This window comes from Phoenix dactylifera, chromosome 6 (assembly GCF_009389715.1).
Source record: "Phoenix dactylifera cultivar Barhee BC4 chromosome 6, palm_55x_up_171113_PBpolish2nd_filt_p, whole genome shotgun sequence".
NCBI classification, from domain to species: domain Eukaryota; kingdom Viridiplantae; phylum Streptophyta; class Magnoliopsida; order Arecales; family Arecaceae; genus Phoenix; species Phoenix dactylifera.
Genome location: NC_052397.1, coordinates 2,271,111 through 2,297,306, shown reverse-complemented (window position 1 = coordinate 2,297,306; position 26,196 = coordinate 2,271,111). Strand labels below are relative to the sequence as shown.

The window sequence follows — 26,196 nt, the reverse complement described above, 5'->3', positions numbered from 1 at the left end:
GAGGGGAGGCGGGGCCTTCCGAGGATGGTGGTGGACAGAGCAGCACGACATGCGAGGGAGGTTATGGCGGCTGCCACTGAGTTTTCTTCTGGGATGGCCAGGGACACCTGGGGTTCTCCTTACGCTGTTTCAGCGCCCCTTTTTGTTACTGTCTCTTGGGTACCCCCACCCCTTGGCTATCTCAAAGTAAACTTCGATGGCAGTAGGTCACTAGACGGTTTGACTGGAGGGGTCGGCTTTGTGATTAGGGATCCCGGTGGTAGATTGGTGGTTGCTGGTGGGCGTCGGACACCTGGGATTACAGTTGTTGGTGCGGAGCTACGGGCTGCTTGGGAGGGACTATCCTATGCCAGGCAGGTCCTTGGCGCCGAGCGAGTGTTCCTCGAGGGAGACTCTGCGGTGGTGATCGATTGGATCCGGGGGATGGACAGGTATGGCGACGGTCACCCCCTCATTCGGGAGACTCGGAGGATGGCTCAGATGATGGTCGGTTTCCAGATTGGTCATGTATTTAGAGAGGCGAACAGGGCCGCAGACTGGGTCGCCTCTTTTGTGGCCCGGCACTCCGGGGATGTTTTGTGGACGTCTACTGTAGACGTTCCTTCTTCTCTGTTGTTTTTTATTTCTACGGACATGGCAGGATGTACTCATGTTAGATCTATATGAATGAGTAGCCGTTTTTTACCAAAAAAAAAAAATATCACATTTGGGAAGATTCTTGGTTAGGCCCAGTTCCTCTTGCTCAATTGTTTGATGAGCTGTACACTGGAGTGATTAAACCCAATGTCTCAGTTGCTTCTTTATGGAGTTGGAGAAAGGCTAAGTGGAATGCTAGAGTTAAGAGGCCCACTGATGCAGTCCCAATCAGCGCAAGATGTCCAATTACTGGAACTTCTTGCTAATGTCAGGCCCTCAAGAGTAACGGATTCCCTGTTTAGAAACTCGCGCAACATGGATTTTTTACTGCGAGCTCCTACCATTCTTTCATTAACAGAGGTGGACTGATTTGTCCTCACTACAAGATCACTTGGAAGGCAGTGGTTTCTGAAAAGATTAGTCTTTTTTTTGGCTCAATGATAAGGGCTGGTCAGTGAGTGCCGGTTGTCCTTTGTGCGGCTGTGCCGCTGAGACAATATCTCACCTTCTTCATAAATGACTTTTTGTTAAAAGCATCTGGATCATTTTGAAGACTTGCTTGAACATAAGGGGTTGGCCTTCAAATTTCTACTCTCTACGGACCTCCTGGAGGCTAAAGAAAATCCGCGAAAATTGGAGAATAGCTTGGGACCAGTTGCCAATGGCTCTGTTTTGGCAGGTGTGGCAGGAAAGGAATCAAAGAATTTTCCTTAACAGAAGTAGCTCTATCTGTTCAGTCCTCTGCAAAAGCCTGAGAGTGTCTTTGCTCTGTAAAGAAGGCTGCAGGTCACCGCGCACTCTGGAATCAACTCAAGAATCTGCTACCTGCGGTACAATGGCCGGGTACTTCTGCATGATCCCTGCAGTTCCCTTGTTTTTTTTTTAAGTCTGTTTGTAGCTCTCCAAATTTTTCTGCTTTGACTCTGTCGGCAGATGATAATTCTCTTCTGAAGCCTGGTCTATCCATTTGCTGCTATCTGTTTACAGGAATCGGGTCCATTCCGGACACTCAGATGTGTCTGTATGAATCTGTTTTGTTCGACTTCTTCTCACTCTCTCCTAAGTCTTTTGTAAATTCTCCTATATATATTTTTCTAATAAAAGAAGGGTAGTTTCCAGCTTCCCTTTCCCCACAAAAAAATTAAAAAGGAGAGGAGAATGGAGTATGGCCAGTGGTGCTCCAAGCTCCGACTGACCAGTGACATAAGGAGCACCAAAGACAGCCAAACCACCTGACAAAGACAAGAACAGGGCAAGATCTGAAATTCTTTTTTTAGATAATAATCATAATCACAATGACTATTGGAAGTCTAAAGTCGTGATAATTCTGTAGAACTTAATAAAACCCCATCATAGCAGGAAAAGATGCACTTATTCACATACTAATCTGTAGGCTTAGGAAGAAGAGTGGGAAAGATAATTTAGATTCTCTCTCTCTCTCTCTCTCTCTCTCCGTGTGTGAGAGGAAGGACATGTTACAGACTCAGGTGCACATGAATCTCTAAACTTAAATATTGAGAAAGCATAATATTTAAAATATAGTGAACAAATTCAAGATAGATGGTGAAAATTCGAGTAATGCTAATGATATTTCATAGCATATCCTATGAATCTGTTTACAAAACAAATATGTCCTTTAAATTGCATTGTTGGCATCTATACTTCATTTAGAATCGTACAATTCTAGTGATCAGATGAGGAAATGAAAGGTTTTGGGGGTATTTGTAAGCTTTGCAAATCCCCTGTCAGCATCTGAATTACCCTTGTCATGGAGGGACGATCTGCCGGATTCCACTGTATGCACCAGAGTGCTACTATAGCAAGCTTCTTCACAATCTCTTCTTCTCTTCCGTTCATCTCCGAATTCAGTCCCAGATCTTGTCCATGAACTATCCATTCATATACCTTTTCTGGAAAATAAACTTCGTTCTGATTCTCAATCTCGGGATCCTTGCTCTTCTTGCCTCCCACCATTTCCAATATCAACATTCCAAAACTATATATATCTGATTTATAAGAAACCGTTCCAAAGTTCCTAGAGTACATTTCAGGTGCAATGTAGCCCATTGTGCCCCTAGCTGCGGTCATGGTAATGATGCTACGATCCCTTGAGCATAGCTTTGCAAGACCAAAATCTGAGATCTTCGGGTTGAAGTCATAGTCCAACAAAATGTTATGAGGCTTGATGTCGAAATGTAGGATCCGTTGATCACATCCCTGGTGCAAATACTCAATACCCCGAGCAATACCTTTCACTATTTCTAGCAACTTTTGGATGCAAAATGATTCATGAGCTCGTGTATTTTCTCTAGAGTAAATATACTTCTCTAGTGATTCATTAGGCATGAATTCATATCCAAGTGCATGCCTTGTTCTTTCGGAGCAAAATCCCAGGAGGCGCACCACATTGACATGGTGAATTCTTCCAATGGTGGCTACTTCATTGATGAACTCTTCTCCCTCCCCTTTAGACTTCTCAAGCATCTTAACTGCAACAGGAATTCCGTTTGGCAACTCCCCTTTGTACACACTTCCAAATCCACCTTGACCTAATTTATGCTTAAACCTTCTTGTCATCTTCTTAACTTCTACAAAAGTGTATCGAGTGGGTTTCGTGGTCTTGTACATTGCTAGAAACCGTTCTACCTTCAATTGTGTTTCTTTTTCTGTATCTGACTTTTTGAAAATGTAGAGTAGAATAAGAGCTGCTAATACAAGTGTAACAATTGCACCAGTCAATATGCCTGGATAAAAACAAAAAAGAAATAATTAGCATATGCGTCTCCTTAGGATGGATTGTATCGATTATGCTATGCTCCATATCAGGGAATATGAAGGTTATTTTTTGTTGTATGCCTTGAAGAATTTTCCGCATCTGGCCAACGAACCTATGGATCAAGACCAGCACTAAACTAAAGTAGGACAACCATTCCTCTTTTTTGTGGCTATGTATGCGATATGTAAAGGCCAAATGGAATTTTTTAGGAACAGATCTTATGATTCAGATTTGTATATCATCGCCAATCTATCATCAGATAGTTTTTCCTCATTAAATGTTTCTTTTTAATAAAAAAAGTGGATGATTCAAACGGAGTGTTTTCTTCTGAGCAAATTAGATAAGATTTCATGAGAACTCACCTGTAATGAGCTTGACATCTGAACCTGCAAAAATGTTTATGAAAGAATCAGTGCTTCTTTTAGCAAAAAAAAAAGAAAGAATCAGTGCTTCTAATAAAGCATTGGGAAAGTTTTCACTTCCTCCATATTTTGTCAAAAAAAGAAGAAGGAAGCAGTGAATTCCGAATTCTTGATAAAGTTAAATTAGTTTTTGCAACATTTTGATAAGAAATCATAGACCATCTAATGAGCGCTAGTTGAAGTATGAGAGGCATGCAGACAAGGAAATACGGTGAAAGCTCGGCATGCAGAACATAACAATCAATAAGCACAAGTTGGGTAGATTAATTTATAACCTCCTGGAGAAGGTTTATTCAAAAGTAAAACTTCGCCAGCTGATTGGATCCACCAATATGGGTAGGGGTTCAATCAGTTGGAAGACATCTGCCTAAGAAGAGAAGAGAAGAGATGTTCTCTTTCTTTATCAGCAGAATTGAATGGATTGAAACCTCACTTTTGTAACATCTAGACATCCAAGTAAAGGACACATTGACTGTTTGTCTCATATTTCAGATTTTTTTTTGAAATAAGCAAAAAGTGATTTACACCTTAGGCTTATGTCTATTGAATATGATGATTTTTTTTTTCATTTTTTTCTCTCTCATTACCTATATAACTAAGGGCTATTGCAAAATATTTCAGGACTTTAAAGCAGAAAAACTAGCAGGCAATCATCCCAAATATTTGTAGTTGCAGACAGGAAAAAGGTAGCTCACCATGATGCTGGTTAGTGTTTTTTGAGGATAGATGCTGGCTAGTGTTGCAGTAGACTTCGTGTCCTGCACAGCGCTTTGCTACAGCTTCGCAGGCCTTGCATTTATCACTGATCTCAGGAATACTGATCTCAGGAATAGACCAATCAAGGGTTAGCTCTCCCCTCTCTATGAAATCAATTGCTGACCCGATATAACTAGTAATTAGGGAGGGGATCTCCACACCTAATGAATGCAGCGCTTCCTCGTAATAATTACCAGTAATTAGGGTGGGGATCTCGGCACCTGCTGAAACCACCATGCAATCGAAGGGTAGCTTGTCCATAGACATATCTATTTCTGCAGCAAAAATATCATAACCTGCACTGCTGAGACATTATATTGGACCAATCATTTCAGCACTTCCTTTGGGTCTTTTTGAGCAGCGTACCAAACTAAATATCTGGGTAAGAGAAGGCTTGTACACCGGCGAAGTGAGCTTGATGGAGCTGAGACTTTGCAGTGGACAGCGAACCCATGGTTCTCCAACATTGATCGCTATTTGACCGAAGGTATAGCTTATTTTAGTCACTTTATAGGAGCTTGAACGGGAGAGAGAGAGGAAGGTGTCGTTGCCAGAGCATGAAAGATGCAAGCCTTCTGCACCGCAGGATGGAGGACTAGTCATCAGTCGCAGGGGATATCTGATCTTCAAGCCTCCTAATCCGCACTTGGATGGTGGGCAAGCTTTGAAAAAATCTTCTTCTTTATCCCCTAGGGTCATCTTGTTTCCATCTTGAAGGACAAGAAAGAAGAGCATACTTACGAGCCAAGACGCAGCCATGTAAGGGGCTAAAGGAGAAATGGAGGAACCTGCTTTTAGCTCCAGAAGGGATCTTATCAGGGTTGAGTGTTTCCATTGGCTTTGCAATGACTAAAATCGTTTGGTCATAATTGACTTGCAGCCTGTTGCAATCTTCTCCAAACACTGTTCTGCATAGACTCCTGGAATCTTTCCTTTCTTTCTTTTTTCTCCAACAAACTTCTGCAATGTTTTCAGCTTTGGGGAAATTTATATAATACTAAAGCACAGGAGGGACACCAACTTACTTCTCAAGTACTCAAGTCAGTTCTAAAACCTGCTGCGAACTAGCCTGCCAATTCCTAAGATCGCTGTAAAGGAGGGACCCTCTTCTTCTTCTTGGATTCTTCTCTAAATTTCTGCCTTATTTTTCTTATCTACCTAATAAACTATAGGGAAGGTTCTCCTTCCTTTTTGTCCATTCAAATAAAAGACAAAAAATGATCCGCAGCTAGACTGGACCAGTTGGTGATTGGCTCCATCATTGATCCGTAGTGATAATTGTATCCACGGCCATGCCATAATTGTGACCATCAAGTATTATTCCTACTAGGTGGGCTCCATCAGAATATAGAGCATATCAAGCATGACAATTCTACATGAAAATTTTCCACAAATATGATGGAAACGATTGCTTCCACTAATCACTGCTTATCATGTTTCTCAGCTTTAGATATTCTCTAGGATTCAGATTAAAAGCTGAACGTTTTTTCCAAAAATAATATCAGAAGCTTCATCCTCGACGAGCGGGACCATTCAAGGTATTGAAGCGATTGAGTCCTAATGCTTATATGCTAGAATTACCTGATGATCTTCAAATCGGCCGTTTGATGCCCTTTACAGTAATTTGCCTCTTAACGACAAAGTCTAAGTTCAAAGCAGTGTTTGTCCAGCATTTCTTTTTCAAACCAATTTACCAGCAATGGAAGCCACTAATTTTGTCCTCTCCTTTCCCTATCAAGTACGAGAATTCTACATGAAGATTTTCCACAAATACGATAGAGACGATTGCTTCCACCGATCACTGCTTACCATGTTTCTGAGCTTTAGATATTCTCCAGGACTCGCATTATAAAATGTTTGATGCACTTTACAGTAATTTGCCTCCTTACGATAAAGTCCAAGTTCAAAGCAATGTTTGTCCAACATTTCTTCTTCAAACCAATTCACCAGCAATGGAAGCCACTAACTTTGTCCACTCCTTTCCATATCAAGTACGACAATTCTACATGAAGATTTTCCACAAATATGATGGAGACGATTGTTTCCACCAATCACTGCTTACCATATTTTTAAGCTTTAGATATGCGATGGGGACTCGCACTATAAAATGTTTGATGCCCTTTACAGTAATTTGCCTCTTGATGATAAAGTCGAAGTTCAAAACAGTATTTTTCCAGCATTTCTTTTTCAAACCAATTCACCAGCTATGGAAGCCACTAACTTTGTCCACTCCTTTCCATATCAAGTACGACAATTCTACATGAAATTTTTTCACAAATACGACGGAGACGATTACTTCCACCAATCGCTGCTTACCATGTTTCTGAGCTTTAGATATTCTCCAAGACTCGCACTACAAAATTTTTGATGCCCTTTACAGTAATTTACCTCTTGATGACAAAGTCCAAGTTCAAAGCAGTGTTTGTCCAGCATTTCTTCTTCAAACCAATTCATCGGCAATGGAAATCACTAACTTTATCCACTCCTTTCCATATCAAGTACGACAATTCTACATGAAGATTTTTTACAAATACGACAGAGACGATTCTTCCACCAATCACTGCTTACCATGTTTCTGAGCTTTAGATATTTTTCAGGACTCGCACTATAATATGTTTGATGCCCTTTACAGTAATTTGCCTCATGATGTCAAAGTCCAAGTTCAAAGCAGTATTTGTCCAGCATTTCTTCTTCAAACCAATTCACCAGCAATGGAATCTACTAACTTTGTCCACTCCTTTCCATATCAAGCAAGACAATTCTACATGAAGATTTTCTACAAATACGACGGAGACGATTGCTTCCACCAATCACTGCTTATCATATTTTTGAGCTTTAGATATTCTCCATGACTCACACTATAAAATGTTTGATGCCCTTTATAGTAATTTGCCTCTTGATGACAAAGTCCAAGTTCAAAGTAGTGTTTGTCCAGCATTTCTTCTTCAAACCAATTCACCAGCAATGGAAGCCACTAACTTTATCCACTCCTTTCCATACAAGTATGACAATTCTACATGAAGATTTTTCACAAATACGATGGAGACGATTGCTTCCACCAATTATTGCTTGCCATGTTTCTAAGCTTTAGATATTCTCCAGGACTTGCACTATAAAATGTTTGATGCCTTTTACAATAATTTGCCTCTTGATGACATAGTCCAAGTTCAAAGCAGTATTTGTCCAGCATTTCTTCTTCAAACCAATTCACCAGTAATGGAAGCCACTAACTTTTTTCACTCCTTTCCATATCAAATACGACAATTCTACATGAAGATTTTCTACAAATACAACGGAGATGATTGCTTCCACCAATCACTGCTTACTATGTTTCTGAGCTTTAGACATTCTTCAGGACTCGCACTATAAAATATTTGATGCCCTTACAGTAATTTGCCTCTTGATGACAACGTCCAAGTTCAAAGCAGTGTTTGTCCAGTATTTCTTCTTCAAACCAATTCACCGAGCAATGGAAGCCACTAATTTTGTCCACTCCTTTCCATATCAAGTACCACAATTCTACATGAAGTTTTTCCACGAATACGACGGAGACGATTGCTTCCACGAATCACTGCTTACCATGTTTTTGAGCTTTAGATATTCTTCAGAACTCGCACTATAAAATGTTTGATGCCCTTTACAGAAATTTACCTCTCGATGACAAAGTCCAAGTTCAAAGCAGTGTCTGTCTAGCATTTCTTCTTCAAACCAATTCACCAGCAATAAAAGGCACTAACTTTGTCCACTCCTTTCCATATCAAGTACGTCAATTCTACATGAAGATTTTCAACAAATACGACGGAGACGATTGTTTCCATCAATCATTGCTTACCATGTTTCCGAGCTTTAGATATTCTCCAGAACTCGCACTATAAAATGTTTGATGCCTTTTACAGTAATTTGCCTCTTGATGACATAGTCCAAGTTCAAAGCAGTGTTTGTCCATCATTTCTTCTTCAAACTTCGTATGAACATTAGAAAAGAAATGGAAGCTAAGAAGACAAAGAAATTGAATCTTTAGTTTTTTTTTGTTTTGCCTTTTTATTTTGTGAGAAAGCGCGTGGCTGAGCCTAAACTTCTTGTATTAAAAAATTGACTCGCAGTGTTTGTCTACAAGCCCAAATCAGAACCTCACCCAAAATGTCTAGTTGGAAAGTATTCTTTGGATTTCTTGATCTTGTATAAGTACCCAAGATCTACCCACCGAATGACCAATGCGGGAGTAAATACATGCCCACACGGGTCCTGACATTCTCTCCCCATTCAAGCCCTAATGTCCTCGCCAGACTAAGGGTTCAAATCCATTTAAATCTAATCGTAAATACTACGATCGGCTTGTGGCAGCCTTAATAGATTCGTGCTATAGTGCCATCTAATTCACATAGGTTATGAGCCAGATTTGCTCTGATACCATTTGTAATAACCTAGGACTTTACCCAAAATGACTAGCCGGCAGGTATGCTTTTGGTTCCTTGATTCTGTATAAGTACCCAAGATCTATCTACCGAATAACAGATGTGAGACTAAACATACGCCCATAAGGGTTCTGACAGCAGCTCCACCATGGGAGGCCATAGCAACTGGCAACATAGTAATTATAATTCACATGAAAGAAAGAAAAGTCATTGAAAAGATAAATAAATAAATAATAAAAGTTGAAAACAGAAGATATTTAAAGATGATGATGAAGAAGAGAGTTGGAACAATTGAACCGTCCCCTCTAAAAGGATTTTAACTTTCTTTGGATGGACATCCTCATCAAAACCTACCAGAGTCTCCCGGACATCCTCAAAGGAGACAGGCTTGCGTTCTCGATCAACATGAAAAGAGAGAATCAGAGTTGCAAGCAACGAAGTTCAGCAAAGTTTTCTTCCTTATTAGTTATTGTGCCTTCGGAACCTTACATGCAATTTAGTGCTTATTACACCGCATCTTTTCACCCTTTTTGGTAACATCGTATTTTCAGTTCAGATATGAGATAACTGTTGTCATTTTCACCTAAATATGATAAAACCACATTCAAATTATTCACTACTTGCAACTATGAGATCATTCAGAACTATATATTCTATAAAATTTCACGGAGAAAAGAATGCTTCAATCGCATGAATGGGTAGCTCTATCCCTTTTTTGAAGAAACAAGTAGAGAAAATAGTATGAGCTTTTTTTAGCTTCTACAAAGTCCTTCCTCGCACAAATCTCATGCAATCTTGGAACCCAGATTATCTTCGAGATGAGATCAGAATGGATGGCTCCTCCATTGCTTTCCTATTCCTTGTAATTAAGACAAAGTAGAACCATGTCAAGGGAAAGTCATTCATGTTCTGGGATGATAGATAACTCAGTTGAAGACGAATCCTGGTGGGAATATGCTACAGAAATGGGTTCCTCTGGGGAAAGGAAAGGCTTGGGTGGGATTTTCAAACTATCTACATCAGCTTCCAGCATTTCCACAACTTCGCTGATTGAGGGGCGATCGCATGATCTCATTTGAATGCACCACAGGCCCACCATGCACAACTTCCTCTCTACATTCGAGATCTCAAAAGAGTTATCGATTTTGAGCTCTCCTTCGTGAATGAGTTTATCATATATCCATGAAGGATAATAATCCTGGCTTGAACACCCTGGTCGTGGATCCGCGTTCCTCCTCCCACCTGCCATTTCCATCAGTAGCATTCCAAAGCTGTAGACATCAGCCTTGTGAGATATAACACCAAAACTCCTAGATATCAATTCAGGAGCTATATAACCTATTGTGCCTCTGGCAGCACTCCTGGGCAGTAAACTATAGTCCTTCGGGTACAACTTTGCCAGTCCAAAATCTGAAACCTTGGGAGCGAAGTCATGGCCTAGGAGGATGTTGTGGGGCTTGATGTCAAAGTGTAAAATTTGTACATCACATCCCCTATGCAGGTAATCGATGCCCCGAGCCACGCCTAGGGCTATCTTGTGGAGTCTCTCCAATGTAAAAGGACGAGCGCCGGTTCTATTTGAGGAGAAGATGTACTTGTCCAGTGAGCCATTAGGCATGCACTCATAGACGAGGGCCCTCTTGGATCCCTCTGAACAGAACCCAACAAGCTGCACTATGTTCACATGGTGTATCCGACCAATGGTGGAGACTTCATTAATGAATTCTTCTCCGTTGCATTTTGAGTTGCCCAACATCTTCACGGCGACCAGATGGCCGCCTGCGAGTTTTCCTTTGAAAACAGACCCAAAGCCTCCTTGCCCTAATTTCTCCTTGAAGTGGTTTGTGATCGCAATGATGTCGGTGTAGGCATACCTTGTCGGTGTCAAGGTCCGCTGGTTTCGGAGAAACTTCTCAACAATGTCGATGGACACTCGCGTGCTCCAGAATTTGTAGGCAAGGAAAAGGTAAACCGCCAGCGGTGCACAAACACACCTACCCAATAATGCCAATACTGCAAATAAGTTATAAGTGGATGTCAAAATCTTTAAACAATATAATTGGTGACGGGAACATTTGAGGAAATGAGGAGTCTTACCCATCAGTAGCTGCATAATCAGTAATAATATCACCAAAGCTGCTGCAATTCCGAAAGTCATGCTCTCACTAAAGTAATACGTCAAGCAACCTAAGAAATACATCGCACCGTAGACTAGGGCGGAAATTTGAGAAAGAATTCGATTGCTGGAACTTTGCTCATAAAACATGCTGCATAACATGTGAAGAAAAAAATATCAGCATGGCAGAGAGGAAAAGGACAAGACCACAGAGCAGTAGAAATCCTTTTCTTGTTATGTTTTGTTAAAGCAAACTGCCGAGAAGACTATCGGACTACAACCCAATGGAAGATTGTGCAGATTCAAGTAGACCTTGATTCAAAAGAAATTTAAAACATATGGTGGCTCTGCTCACCTTTTGGCATCTCTCAGACACGCGTGGAGTGATATTGACCGATCACTCATGCAAATCAGAGTAAAGCCCTTTTGAAAGAGTTTGATAACTTCTAATGCTGAGTTGTTTATGGGAGCAGCAGTGATAGGAAACATAGCTGAATACGCACAGAAAGGTTCAAGGAACCTTAGTTCATATGCAGATTCTGAAACTATAACATAGACAAATGTGTTGTTCCCGGTTAGGCAAGAAACTGGCAAATACATGTCGTTCTTGATCATCCTCGTACAATTCACAAAACTAGCCCATAACTGTCCCGCTGAATAGTATCCCGCCCCTTCCAACATAGAGTATGACAGAGAATGGGGAGGAAGACCGCAATTGCCACTGGCTAAGCTATCATCCACGACTTGTAAGGTCCCGGCTGAGAAGGTAGAATCATTATATGAAATCTCAGTGACATAATACTTTCCTGGATTCAAATCCAAAATAGTTTTGTTACCGTCGCAGACTAATTGGTACTGCTGCAACCCACAGTAAGCTGGATCGCCTTTAAGGCGGAAAGGGTCGCTGATACGGAGTTCTCCACAAGAGGAACTACGACATCTTGTATGGCCGGCACCCAATCCAAAACTCGAGAGGAGGAGAAATGAAAGCAGAGAGTTCATGGCTGATAATTGGAGGCTGACTACAAAGGATGGAGAGCAAGCTTCATCACACTTATGGTTGGCTGATTCCAGTACCAAAGCTGGGTAAGATGATTGGGAATAGAACCAAGATGATAAGTTTATCCAGTCATCCAACAAGACAACACTGGATTTTTTTTTTCTCTCTCCCTACTCTTAACTTGATCAGATTATGTGGGACATTTGAGACCGGATGTTCTTAAGTATAAAAAGCATAGAAGGTCTCCAGCAACACTGGACAAAAGAAATTGCCGACGAAATGATGATAAGTTTACTTGGTCATATGAGACAGCATTGGACATTTTCTAGACAACTGTCTACTCTAACTTGATCAGAGTACGTGGGGCATTTGGGATCAGATATTCTTGAGCATTGAAACTTTAAGGGCACATGAGATCCCCAGCGTGTTGGTCCGATCAGACTGCGCTTATACGTCAACCTTCAACGAATTACAAGAGAAAATTCTCGTGGAAGAGGAAGAAAAGTATAACACGAAATGGAAAAGAATAATGTACCCGGGCAGGGGCGTTGTTTGCAACTGCACAGCTGAGACTGTCCTTCTTTGAGAAATTAGTTGGGACTGTCGAATCACTTTATTTCTGCGTTGTTCTTGTGTTAGGGACTCCCAAGCATAGAGAGTCGTAGGACATCCAGTATCAGTGAGCTCTCTGTGGTTGAAATGGAGTGTAATACCCCTAAAAAAAAAAAAAAAAAAAAGAGAGAGGGGTGGACGGGCCGGCCCGAAAAGACCGGGCCCATCCACCATATACGATCGTGCCTAGGGCACGATCGTGGGAGAAGAAACAAAAAAAAAAAGGGGGAGGCGGCGGCGTCCGGCGTAAGGTCGATCGCCGGAGGAGACGAGCACCGGAGAGGAGATCCGGCCGGCCGCAAAGCGACCTCTTCCCTTCGTGAAGACTCCTCACAAATCGGGCGAAGAAGCTTGGGGATCCGAAGGTCTTCCTCTCCGATTTTGTCGCCGGAAAGGCCGCCGGAGCACCCCCATCGGACCGAGGTAAGCGTGGCTTCTTCCTTGCGTTTCATTGTTTGGTTTTTGGGTCTTGTGGGAGGGGTTTTTGGCCGGTGAATCGTCGGAGAAGAGCCCGAAACAGGGTACCCCTGTTTCGGTCTCTTCTTTCCAGTTTTTGGCCGCCGCCGGCCGCCGGGATGGCCGAGATGCATGGCGGTGGGGCTGGTCGGGTTCGTATGAAGGTCGGAGAGGGTTTCTAGGATGGGTATGTGATGAGGGAGGGTGGATTCGAGGTCCTCTTCCTCGGGATCCCATCCTCTCCTCCTCTTCCCCTCGTCGGATGGCCACCGTCGGCGACGACGACGGCGGTCGTGGGCCACCGTGGCTGCTGTCGGGTGGGGGGGGGAGCCGAGCCACCATCACGGTGGCTGTGAGAATGCTTGCCTTCTATCAATAATGCAGGAAAAGGGGGAGGACCCATTCGGTTCTAAGGGAAGGAGAAGAAGAGGGATCTTCTCTCCTCTCTTTCTTTGGCCAGCCACCATCGCCGGCGACTGCAGACGGCCGACGATGGTTCGGCCTGTGGTGTTGTCGGGTTGGGGAAGGAGAGGGCACAGCCACCATGGTTGTTGCCCTTGGATCAAAAAGGATTTGAGGGAGGGAGATGTATTCCCAACCATGAAGAGAGAGGAATCATCCCTTGATGTTGGTCTCTTCATCGGGACCGGCCATCGTCGTCGGCATGGCTGCGGCCACGGCTGGCGACGACATAGGCCGATGGTGCAAGGTGGGAGTCGGGCCACCCCGACTGCCCTAGATCTGGAGGGATTGAGATGTTTGGGGACCTGGTGATGGACCCCATAGTAGATGTGAATTATGGTTTAGAATATTTAAATATTAAATAATTTAGTTTGTGATTTATAATTGATGTTGTAGGGGAAGAGTCAGCGGTGCCAGGAGGTTTTGATCAGGGGACTCAGCACCCCAGCTCGTAGGTTGTGATCCAGATCTGTATTTGAGTCTGTCTACAATTTCTGTAAGGATCCTTGTACGCCAATCCTGCATGATATAATATTTTTATACTTAGATATGTATGATATGCTGTGATCGAGACAAATCAAAAATAGTTTTATATTAAATTATATTTTGATCGTGTTGGCTTGTGGTTGATATTATGATCGTATTCGCTTGTAGTTGGTATTATGATGGATGTATGCATGCGCATAACCTACACCTACATAATTGGACTGATGGATGTGGTGCTCTAAACTAACTATGTGATATTGGTTGCCCCGTCACGGGCTGGAAACGTGACCGTGGTTAGTTTAAAGCCGAAAATAAATATAAAGGAATTGATGTGTGGATGTAAACTGGATTGTATGAAAAGGGACTTTGGGTTTATCTTGTTATTATGGCAGGCCCCGTCACAGGCTGAAAAATGTGGTACTTTGGTAGGCCCCTTCACAGGCTAGAAATGTGGAACTATAATGTGCAGGCCCCGCCACAGGCTGAAAATGTGATACTTTGGCAGGCCCCCTCACAGGCTAGAAATGTGGAACTATAATGTGCAGGCCCCGCCACAGGCTCAAAATGTGATACTTTGGTAGGCCCCATCACAGGCTAGAAATGTGGAACTATATTGTGCAGGCCCTGCCACAGGCTGAAAATATGATAATTTGGTTGCCCCACCACAGGCTGAGAAATGTGACCGAGATTTGACCCAAAGTCGGAAAGATAATTGATTCGGATCAAATTAATATAGAATGGAAAGAAAAAGCATTGAAAATATTAATGAAGATTTATGAGCTATCGTATGCTATACCATTCTTGCGTGGTTGGACTTTCATTGATATTTGACGTACATACTTATATTGATTATTTGAGCCTTTTGATAGCCGGTTTATGATTTCATGAAATGTGCATCGATTTGTCGTGGCTTTCAAATTCATATTATTATTGTGTTGGTATGGATGTGTAGGGATTCTTACTGGGCTGTAAAGCTCACCCCCTTTTCTTCTTTTTCTTTACCAGAGTTGCAGGATGCATAGATTTGGATGGGATGGGCGCAGAGTGCGAGTACCAGAGTTAATTGTTAGTTAGTTTGTTTATCCTTCTTTGATGTTGATGAACATTTGAAGATTTTGTAATTGAACCAATTTGTTTATTTGGACATGTCGGATTTGTCTATTTGAATTATCAATTTCTTATGGATTTATTGGAATTTTTGTTAATCATAGGCCTCGCATGATCTTTAGGGCACTGCTCTAGAGCTCATGCGGCCGGTCGCGTACCGAACCCGGGTGCTGGGTTCGGAGCGTGACAGAGTGGTATCAGAGCTTAAGGTTAAGGTATCCTAGGGTTTATGTTCAGGTGAGTATCAGTGGAGAATTATGATAGAAAAACTATCAGAGATTTGGTTTATAATCACTTGAGATTGTAACAAGAATGATATTATAATCTAAGGTTTAAGACCACTAGGGACTGTGGCCTTAGTGGCATTAAAGTTTGAGGTTTAAGATTATTGGAAAATGTGACCAGTTGGAATCTGAGCATATGATTAAGATCACTTAGGTTTGCGACGGAAATATATCATAGCTTAAGGTTATGATCACTAGGGACATGACAATTAGATTCAGTGCTTAAGGTGTAAGATCACTGGGCATTGTGATAAAACGTATGCATCAGGTTTGGTTTTCGATGAGTGTGGAAGGAAAGTATAAATTGTCTTTGATCATGATAAGAGAGGTTTGACCTAAGATAAGTGTAGGAAAGTCAACAATGGCATATCGGTTATACGATGTTCAGATATTATTTAAATGACTTGAAAGTTTAAACTTGATATGGGTTTTGATGTGATTGTACTTTTGGTTTTGCTGCTAATTGTTAGAGCAGGATTTGTACGTAGATCTTCCGTAGTATTGGAGTGAGCTAAAAAGATTTCATAATATTAAAAGAAATGTTCTTCGAAGTTGAATATGTATGTGGATTATATCTGGTATTGGCATGTTGAATATTGTAAATAGACCTATTTCCTATTGATGTATTTGATTATTTTGAGGCTATAGAGTATGCAATTGGTGGAGTATTCTAATTATTTGAATTTGTATATCTGGATTGGGCTCCTGAATTTTTCTTATAATTGTTGGAAACTATTGGATGTGTTAACTTGAACTCAAGTCAAGGTTTATGACCTAACTAGAAATCTTTGTCATTGTAAAATACAAAATTGAGTAGAAATTTCGATTTTGAGATGCTTATGTGAGTTATCATGGGTAGCATTGATCATAGACATTAAGGATTTTGGTAAAGAAGGATTTGGTGGTGGATAGAGTTAATTCCTACTCATAGTGATATTGGCTCAACAGTTCTAACCCATTGAGTTTGAGGTAAATTCTGTTGGAAGGAAAATCAATGTAGATTTTCTAATTAAATTGCAAAGAGAATACAAGAATTATCCCCTTTAAATTAAACCTAGATATTTTGGATTCTAAAAAGGTTGTGGAGATCACATAGTGACCTTAAACTTGACTAAAGGATCGGGGGTTAGTTATGGTAAGTACACTCTATATAAATCGAGAACAAAAAGATCTAGAGGTTTTGCTCTAGTTCTACTTGGAAATTTGAAATTTGGAGTTTCTTAGTCTCAATGCAAAGTGATACTTTAGTCAGAAATCATTTTATGACTTTAGAGAATTAAATGAATTAAATCAGAGTGTGCAGCGGAAGTGTGGTGGTTTGACTTATTTTGAAACTGGTGAAGATCATTAATATTTGATCTAAAAGGCATTACGATGGAATACTTGAGTTAGCTTCAGGAGAATGTTGTTGATTCTATGGATGATCTAAAGGTAGCTATGTAATTTTCATCAGTGGATTCTTCTATTGTTGACAACTTTTGGAAGAATCTTGGGCATGTTAAATTTAGCATTTATGGTTGATGATTCCTTGGTTGGTCTTAGACTTGGAATGTTTTAACATGGATCTCTTATTTGTTGAAATGATATGGGAGAAAGAAAAGAAAAATGATTATAGAATATTAGGAGCATTTGATACTAAAGATTTCTCCTATTTCTGTCAAGCCAATTATGATCTCTGGGTAGAATTAAGAGAAATTAATTTCTTTGGGATATAATTATGGCATTTTAATCCAAGGTTGGGAGTTTGGAATTCTTTTGAAGGAGATCAAAAGAACTTACTATGTGTGGTAAATAGAAAGGATCAAGTTTTGAGATGATGTAATTTTTGTATGTCAAAATCTTGTGGGTAGGTACTCCGAGAGGGAGACTATTTGAAATCTCAGGGATGATATAATGGATGCAATTTTTTTTAAAAAAAAATTTGAGGCTTCAAGTAAGTTAATTTCGAGGACGAAATTTTTTTAAGGGGGAGAGTATGTAATACCCCTAAAAAAAAAAAAAAAAAAAAAAAAAAGAGAGAGAGGGGTGGACGGGCCGGCCCGAAAAGACCGGGCCCATCCACCATATACGATCGTGCCTAGGGCACGATCGTGGGAGAAGAAACAAAAAAAAAAAAAGGGGGAGGCGGCGGCGTCCGGCGTAAGGTCGATCGCCGGAGGAGACGAGCACCGGAGAGGAGATCCGGCCGGCCGCAAAGCGACCTCTTCCCTTCGTGAAGACTCCTCACAAATCGGGCGAAGAAGCTTGGGGATCCGAAGGTCTTCCTCTCCGATTTTGTCACCGAAAAGGCCGCCGGAGCACCCCCATCGGACCGAGGTAAGCGTGGCTTCTTCCTTGCGTTTCATTGTTTGGTTTTTGGGTCTTGTGGGAGGGGTTTTTGGCCGGTGAATCGTCGGAGAAGAGCCCGAAACAGGGTACCCCTGTTTCGGCCTCTTCTTTCCAGTTTTTGGCCGCCGCCGGCCGCCGGGATGGCCGAGATGCATGGCGGTGGGGCTGGTCGGGTTCGTATGAAGGTCGGAGAGGGTTTCTAGGATGGGTATGTGATGAGGGAGGGTGGATCCGAGGTCCTCTTCCTCGGGATCCCATCCTCTCCTCCTCTTCCCCTCGTCGGATGGCCACCGTCGGCGATGACGACGGCGGTCGTGGGCCACCGTGGCTGCTGTCGGGTGGGGGGGGGGGAGCCGAGCCACCATCACGGTGGCTGTGAGAATGCTTGCCTTCTATCAATAATGCAGGAAAAGGGGGAGGACCCATTCGGTTCTAAGGGAAGGAGAAGAAGAGGGATCTTCTCTCCTCTCTTTCTTTGGCCAGCCACCATCGCCGGCGACTGCAGACGGCCGACGATGGTTCGGCCTGTGGTGTTGTCGGGTTGGGGAAGGAGAGGGCACAGCCACCATGGTTGTTGCCCTTGGATCAAAAAGGATTTGAGGGAGGGAGATGTATTCCCAACTATGAAGAGAGAGGAATCATCCCTTGATGTTGGTCTCTTCATCGGGACCGGCCATCGTCGCCGGCATGGCTGCGGCCACGGCTGGCGACGACATAGGCCGATGGTGCAAGGTGGGAGTCGGGCCACCCCGACTGCCCTAGATCTGGAGGGATTGAGATGTTTGGGGACCTGGTGATGGACCCCATAGTAGATGTGAATTATGGTTTAGAATATTTAAATATTAAATAATTTAGTTTGTGATTTATAATTGATGTTGTAGGGGAAGAGTCAGCGGTGCCAGGAGGTTTTGATCAGGGGACTCAGCACCCCAGCTCGTAGGTTGTGATCCAGATCTGTATTTGAGTCTGTCTACAATTTCTGTAAGGATCCTTGTACGCCAATCCTGCATGATATAATATTTTTATACTTAGATATGTATGATATGCTGTGATCGAGACAAATCAAAAATAGTTTTATATTAAATTATATTTTGATCGTGTTGGCTTGTGGTTGATATTATGATCGTATTCGCTTGTAGTTGGTATTATGATGGATGCATGCATGCGCATAACCTACACCTACATAATTGGACTGATGGATGTGGTGCTCTAAACTAACTATGTGATATTGGTTGCCCCGTTACGGGCTGGAAACGTGACCGTGGTTAGTTTAAAGCCGAAAATAAATATAAAGGAATTGATGTGTGGATGTAAACTGGATTGTATGAAAAGGGACTTTGGGTTTATCTTGTTATTATGGCAGGCCCCGTCACAGGCTGAAAAATGTGGTACTTTGGTAGGCCCCTTCACAGGCTAGAAATGTGGAACTATAATGTGCAGGCCCCGCCACAGGCTGAAAATGTGATACTTTGGCAGGCCCCCTCACAGGCTAGAAATGTGGAACTATAATGTGCAGGCCCCGCCACAGGCTCAAAATGTGATACTTTGGTAGGCCCCATCACAGGCTAGAAATGTGGAACTATATTGTGCAGGCCCTGCCACAGGCTGAAAATATGATAATTTGGTTGCCCCACCACAGGCTGAGAAATGTGACCGAGATTTGACCCAAAGTCGGAAAGATAATTGATCCGGATCAAATTAATATAGAATGGAAAGAAAAAGCATTGAAAATATTAATGAAGATTTATGAGCTATCGTATGCTATACCATTCTTGCGTGGTTGGACTTTCATTGATATTTGACGTACATACTTATATTGATTATTTGAGCCTTTTGATAGCCGGTTTATGATTTCATGAAATGTGCATCGATTTGTCGTGGCTTTCAAATTCATATTATTATTGTGTTGGTATGGATGTGTAGGGATTCTTACTGGGCTGTAAAGCTCACCCCCTTTTCTTCTTTTTCTTTACCAGAGTTGCAGGATGCATAGATTTGGATGGGATGGGCGCAGAGTGCGAGTACCAGAGTTAATTGTTAGTTAGTTTGTTTATCCTTCTTTGATGTTGATGAACATTTGAAGATTTTGTAATTGAACCAATTTGTTTATTTGGACATGTCGGATTTGTCTATTTGAATTATCAATTTCTTATGGATTTATTGGAATTTTTGTTAATCATAGGCCTCGCATGATCTTTAGGGCACTGCTCTAGAGCTCATGCGGCCGGTCGCGTACCGAACCCGGGTGCTGGGTTCGGGGCGTGACAGAGTGGTATCAGAGCTTAAGGTTAAGGTATCCTAGGGTTTATGTTCAGGTGAGTATCAGTGGAGAATTATGATAGAAAAACTATCAGAGATTTGGTTTATAATCACTTGAGATTGTAACAAGAATGATATTATAATCTAAGGTTTAAGACCACTAGGGACTGTGGCCTTAGTGGCATTAAAGTTTGAGGTTTAAGATTATTGGAAAATGTGACCAGTTGGAATCTGAGCATATGATTAAGATCACTTAGGTTTGCGACGGAAATATATCATAGCTTAAGGTTATGATCACTAGGGACATGACAATTAGATTCAGTGCTTAAGGTGTAAGATCACTGGGCATTGTGATAAAACGTATGCATCAGGTTTGGTTTTCGATGAGTGTGGAAGGAAAGTATAAATTGTCTTTGATCATGATAAGAGAGGTTTGACCTAAGATAAGTGTAGGAAAGTCAACAATGGCATATCGGTTATACGATGTTCAGATATTATTTAAATGACTTGAAAGTTTAAACTTGATATGGGTTTTGATGTGATTGTACTTTTGGTTTTGCTGCTAATTGTTAGAGCAGGATTTGTACGTAGATCTTCCGTAGTATTGGAGTGAGCTAAAAAGATTTCATAATATTAAAAGAAATGTTCTTCGAAGTTGAATATGTATGTGGATTATATCTGGTATTGGCATGTTGAATATTGTAAATAGACCTATTTCCTATTGATGTATTTGATTATTTTGAGGCTATAGAGTATGCAATTGGTGGAGTATTCTAATTATTTGAATTTGTATATCTGGATTGGGCTCCTGAATTTTTCTTATAATTGTTGGAAACTATTGGATGTGTTAACTTGAACTCAAGTCAAGGTTTATGACCTAACTAGAAATCTTTGTCATTGTAAAATACAAAATTGAGTAGAAATTTCGATTTTGAGATGCTTATGTGAGTTATCATGGGTAGCATTGATCATAGACATTAAGGATTTTGGTAAAGAAGGATTTGGTGGTGGATAGAGTTAATTCCTACTCATAGTGATATTGGCTCAACAGTTCTAACCCATTGAGTTTGAGGTAAATTCTGTTGGAAGGAAAATCAATGTAGATTTTCTAATTAAATTGCAAAGAGAATACAAGAATTATCCCCTTTAAATTAAACCTAGATATTTTGGATTCTAAAAAGGTTGTGGAGATCACATAGTGACCTTAAACTTGACTAAAGGATCGGGGGTTAGTTATGGTAAGTACACTCTATATAAATCGAGAACAAAAAGATCTAGAGGTTTTGCTCTAGTTCTACTTGGAAATTTGAAATTTGGAGTTTCTTAGTCTCAATGCAAAGTGATACTTTAGTCAGAAATCATTTTATGACTTTAGAGAATTAAATGAATTAAATCAGAGTGTGCAGCGGAAGTGTGGTGGTTTGACTTATTTTGAAACTGGTGAAGATCATTAATATTTGATCTAAAAGGCATTACGATGGAATACTTGAGTTAGCTTCAGGAGAATGTTGTTGATTCTATGGATGATCTAAAGGTAGCTATGTAATTTTCATCAGTGGATTCTTCTATTGTTGACAACTTTTGGAAGAATCTTGGGCATGTTAAATTTAGCATTTATGGTTGATGATTCCTTGGTTGGTCTTAGACTTGGAATGTTTTAACATGGATCTCTTATTTGTTGGAATGATATGGGAGAAAGAAAAGAAAAATGATTATAGAATATTAGGAGCATTTGATACTAAAGATTTCTCCTATTTCTGTCAAGCCAATTATGATCTCTGGGTAGAATTAAGAGAAATTAATTTCTTTGGGATATAATTATGGCATTTTAATCCAAGGTTGGGAGTTTGGAATTCTTTTGAAGGAGATCAAAAGAACTTACTATGTGTGGTAAATAGAAAGGATCAAGTTTTGAGATGATGTAATTTTTGTATGTCAAAATCTTGTGGGTAGGTACTCCGAGAGGGAGACTATTTGAAATCTCAGGGATGATATAATGGATGCAATTTTTTTTAAAAAAAAATTTGAGGCTTCAAGTAAGTTAATTTCGAGGACGAAATTTTTTTAAGGGGGAGAGTATGTAATACCCCTAAAAAAAAAAAAAAAAAAAAAAAAGAGAGAGGGGTGGACGGGCCGGCCCGAAAAGACCGGGCCCATCCACCATATACGATCGTGCCTAGGGCACGATCGTGGGAGAAGAAACAAAAAAAAAAAAAGGGGGAGGCGGCGGCGTCCGGCGTAAGGTCGATCGCCGGAGGAGACGAGCACCGGAGAGGAGATCCGGCCGGCCGCAAAGCGACCTCTTCCCTTCGTGAAGACTCCTCACAAATCGGGCGAAGAAGCTTGGGGATCCGAAGGTCTTCCTCTCCGATTTTGTCACCGAAAAGGCCGCCGGAGCACCCCCATCGGACCGAGGTAAGCGTGGCTTCTTCCTTGCGTTTCATTGTTTGGTTTTTGGGTCTTGTGGGAGGGGTTTTTGGCCGGTGAATCGTCGGAGAAGAGCCCGAAACAGGGTACCCCTGTTTCGGCCTCTTCTTTCCAGTTTTTGGCCGCCGCCGGCCGCCGGGATGGCCGAGATGCATGGCGGTGGGGCTGGTCGGGTTCGTATGAAGGTTGGAGAGGGTTTCTTGGATGGGTATGTGATGAGGGAGGGTGGATCCGAGGTCCTCTTCCTCGGGATCCCATCCTCTCCTCCTCTTCCCCTCGTCGGATGGCCACCGTCGGCGACGACGACGGCGGTCGTGGGCCACCGTGGCTGCTGTCGGGTGGGGGGGGGGAGCCGAGCCACCATCACGGTGGCTGTGAGAATGCTTGCCTTCTATCAATAATGCAGGAAAAGGGGGAGGACCCATTCGGTTCTAAGGGAAGGAGAAGAAGAGGGATCTTCTCTCCTCTCTTTCTTTGGCCAGCCACCATCGCCGGCGACTGCAGACGGCCGACGATGGTTCGGCCTGTGGTGTTGTCGGGTTGGGGAAGGAGAGGGCACAGCCACCATGGTTGTTGCCCTTGGATCAAAAAGGATTTGAGGGAGGGAGATGTATTCCCAACCATGAAGAGAGAGGAATCATCCCTTGATGTTGGTCTCTTCATCGGGACCGGCCATCGTCGCCGGCATGGCTGCGGCCACGGCTGGCGACGACATAGGCCGATGGTGCAAGGTGGGAGTCGGGCCACCCCGACTGCCCTAGATCTGGAGGGATTGAGATGTTTGGGGACCTGGTGATGGACCCCATAGTAGATGTGAATTATGGTTTAGAATATTTAAATATTAAATAATTTAGTTTGTGATTTATAATTGATGTTGTAGGGGAAGAGTCAGCGGTGCCAGGAGGTTTTGATCAGGGGACTCAGCACCCCAGCTCGTAGGTTGTGATCCATATCTGTATTTGAGTCTGTCTACAATTTCTGTAAGGATCCTTGTACGCCAATCCTGCATGATATAATATTTTTATACTTAGATATGTATGATATGCTGTGATCGAGACAAATCAAAAATAGTTTTATATTAAATTATATTTTGATCGTGTTGGCTTGTGGTTGATATTATGATCGTATTCGCTTGTAGTTGGTATTATGATGGATGCATGCATGCGCATAACCTACACCTACATAATTGGACTGATGGATGTGGTGCTCTAAACTAACTATGTGATATTGGTTGCCCCGTCACGGGCTGGAAACGTGACCGTGGTTAGTTTAAAGCCGAAAATAAATATAAAGGAATTGATGTGTGGATGTAAACTGGATTGTATGAAAAGGGACTTTGGGTTTATCTTGTTATTATGGCAGGCCCCGTCATAGGCTGAAAAATGTGGTACTTTGGTAGGCCCCCTCACAGGCTAGAAATGTGGAACTATAATGTGCAGGCCCCGCCACAGGCTGAAAATGTGATACTTTGGTAGGCCCCCTCACAGGCTAGAAATGTGGAACTATAATGTGCAGGCCCCGCCACAGGCTCAAAATGTGATACTTTGGTAGGCCCCATCACAGGCTAGAAATGTGGAACTATATTGTGCAGGCCCTGCCACAGGCTGAAAATGTGATAATTTGGTTGCCCCACCACAGGCTGAGAAATGTGACCGAGATTTGACCCAAAGTCGGAAAGATAATTGATCCGGATCAAATTAATATAGAATGGAAAGAAAAAGCATTGAAAATATTAATGAAGATTTATGAGCTATCGTATGCTATATCATTCTTGCGTGGTTGGACTTTCATTGATATTTGACGTACATACTTATATTGATTATTTGAGCCTTTTGATAGCCGGTTTATGATTTCATGAAATGTGCATCGATTTGTCGTGGCTTTCAAATTCATATTATTATTGTGTTGGTATGGATGTGTAGGGATTCTTACTGGGCTGTAAAGCTCACCCCCTTTTCTTCTTTTTCTTTACCAGAGTTGCAGGATGCATAGATTTGGATGGGATGGGCGCAGAGTGCGAGTACCAGAGTTAATTGTTAGTTAGTTTGTTTATCCTTCTTTGATGTTGATGAACATTTGAAGATTTTGTAATTGAACCAATTTGTTTATTTGGACATGTTAGATTTGTCTATTTGAATTATCAATTTCTTATGGATTTATTGGAATTTTTGTTAATCATAGGCCTCGCATAATCTTTAGGGCACTGCTCTAGAGCTCATGCGGCCGGTCGCGTACCGAACCCGGGTGCTGGGTTCGGGGCGTGACATGGAGAGAATGAGCTCCCTTGTGAGCTGATTGGGACCGTGCAGCTCTCTCTGCTCGGCTGTGTTAAGAGGGAGAGAAAGAATCGATTTCTCTTGAATGCCAGAGTTCCTCGAAATGTCTTTTTTTTTTTTTTTTTTTTCAATTTAAACCTTCATGCAAGCATGGCAATTCACTCGTCCTCTCTTTGCTCCAATACTGAAATCTTTAACTAGGGTATGGCGTTTTCGGTGGCAAGTAGTGCCATGAAAATGGAACCGGAGGCTGATCCCGATGCTTTCCTCCAATAAAACTTGCCCGCTTGTCTGTCAGCCACCAAAAACGAAGGAAGAAAGAAAATTAGCACAACTTCATGAACACTCGTACTACCACAATAATGAAAAGAAAAAAAATCTACATATTTAGCTTATTCTGCTGCTATTTAGTAGCAAGTTTATCTACTAGCACGTTGGCACTGCATGGGTCATAAATGGAACACATTAGAGAAAAATATAAAAATGTGGGGGAAAAAAGGATTTTAGTGGATAGGAAGAGGAACATTCAGAAAAAGAATAAAAGTGATATGTGGAATCCCATCACAACTTATAGAAAAAAATATAGAGAAAATAAGAAAGTTCCAAAATTTGTTCTTTCAGTTCTTTTCATGACAATTTGTATTTAACTCTATAGAAATGGAAACCCAAAAGGACAATAGGACACTTAATTCGGACAACAGATTTTGCTAAAAAGCTTGTTTTTGGTGAATTGTTTTCCTAATATTTCTAGTAGTTTGAAGGAAAAACCAGTTGGGATGAAAGAGAAGGTTTTTGCACAAGACGGCAGACTGCAAATCTCTGCAACCCAAACCGTAAAAATTTTGGAGTGCGGATGCAAGCGTGTTATATCTTTTTTTTTTTTTTTTTTTCTTTAAAAATGGAGCAAAGTTCGTTGTTTGGATTCCAAATTTTTTTTTTAGCATACTGAGTATCGGTACGTTATCGGTATCAGTACCGAATCGATATGGTATGGTATGCTCCGTACTATTTGATTTGGGTTGGTACAATATATTATAAAATGGAGCAATCTTTCATGGGCCAAAAAGCTCCAAGTGAAATCATTTTGATTGCAAGACTGATGAATCCAGTGACCTTTGCACAACCAACGAAACTGTGTCACGTATCATTATTTAGCAAGTCATATCTATCCTGCCTCGCACCATTAATTTGCCATTAAGCTTTTCTTTTTATTGAACAGCAAGTTTGTGTCACCTTGACTCTCGCATCAACCGCTAAGGATTTTTAAAGCCAACCACATGAAAGGCTTGAAAGAACTGGACGTCCTCCTATCCTGTCCCATTTCTTCTCGAATTTACATGTGTGGACCACAATTTCACGATAGAACTACTCTCAAAAA

At 41.6% G+C, this 26,196-nt stretch overlaps 2 protein-coding genes and 2 long non-coding RNA genes across 4 annotated transcripts; 2 read left to right on the top strand and 2 right to left on the bottom strand.

The window, feature by feature from the left end:
• Window positions 1-1,474: 1,474 nt before the first annotated feature.
• LOC108510665 (rust resistance kinase Lr10-like) lies at window positions 1,475-5,743 on the bottom strand. Its single transcript, XM_039127098.1, has 3 exons — window positions 4,530-5,743; window positions 3,775-3,798; window positions 1,475-3,380 (listed from the first exon to the last, which is right to left on the bottom strand). The coding sequence occupies exons 1-3, from the start codon at window positions 4,855-4,857 to the stop codon at window positions 2,320-2,322; spliced, it is 1,413 nt and encodes a 470-aa protein (XP_038983026.1). The 5' UTR covers window positions 4,858-5,743; the 3' UTR covers window positions 1,475-2,319.
• A 3,804-nt stretch (window positions 5,744-9,547) lies between these two features.
• LOC103697167 (rust resistance kinase Lr10-like) lies at window positions 9,548-12,303 on the bottom strand. The gene is made up of 3 exons (XM_039127097.1): window positions 11,477-12,303; window positions 11,103-11,272; window positions 9,548-11,018 (listed from the first exon to the last, which is right to left on the bottom strand). Exons 1-3 carry the CDS (start codon window positions 12,121-12,123, stop codon window positions 9,904-9,906), a joined length of 1,932 nt encoding a protein of 643 aa, XP_038983025.1. The 5' UTR covers window positions 12,124-12,303; the 3' UTR covers window positions 9,548-9,903.
• Window positions 12,304-13,020: 717 nt separating this feature from the next.
• Window positions 13,021-15,180, top strand: LOC120111214. The gene is made up of 3 exons (XR_005512292.1): window positions 13,021-13,156; window positions 14,048-14,147; window positions 15,143-15,180. It is a non-coding gene; the product is annotated as an uncharacterized LOC120111214 (long non-coding RNA).
• Window positions 15,181-17,808: 2,628 nt separating this feature from the next.
• On the top strand, window positions 17,809-19,870 carry LOC120111213. The gene is made up of 3 exons (XR_005512291.1): window positions 17,809-17,844; window positions 18,738-18,837; window positions 19,833-19,870. It is a non-coding gene; the product is annotated as an uncharacterized LOC120111213 (long non-coding RNA).
• The last annotated feature ends 6,326 nt before the right edge of the window (window positions 19,871-26,196 follow it).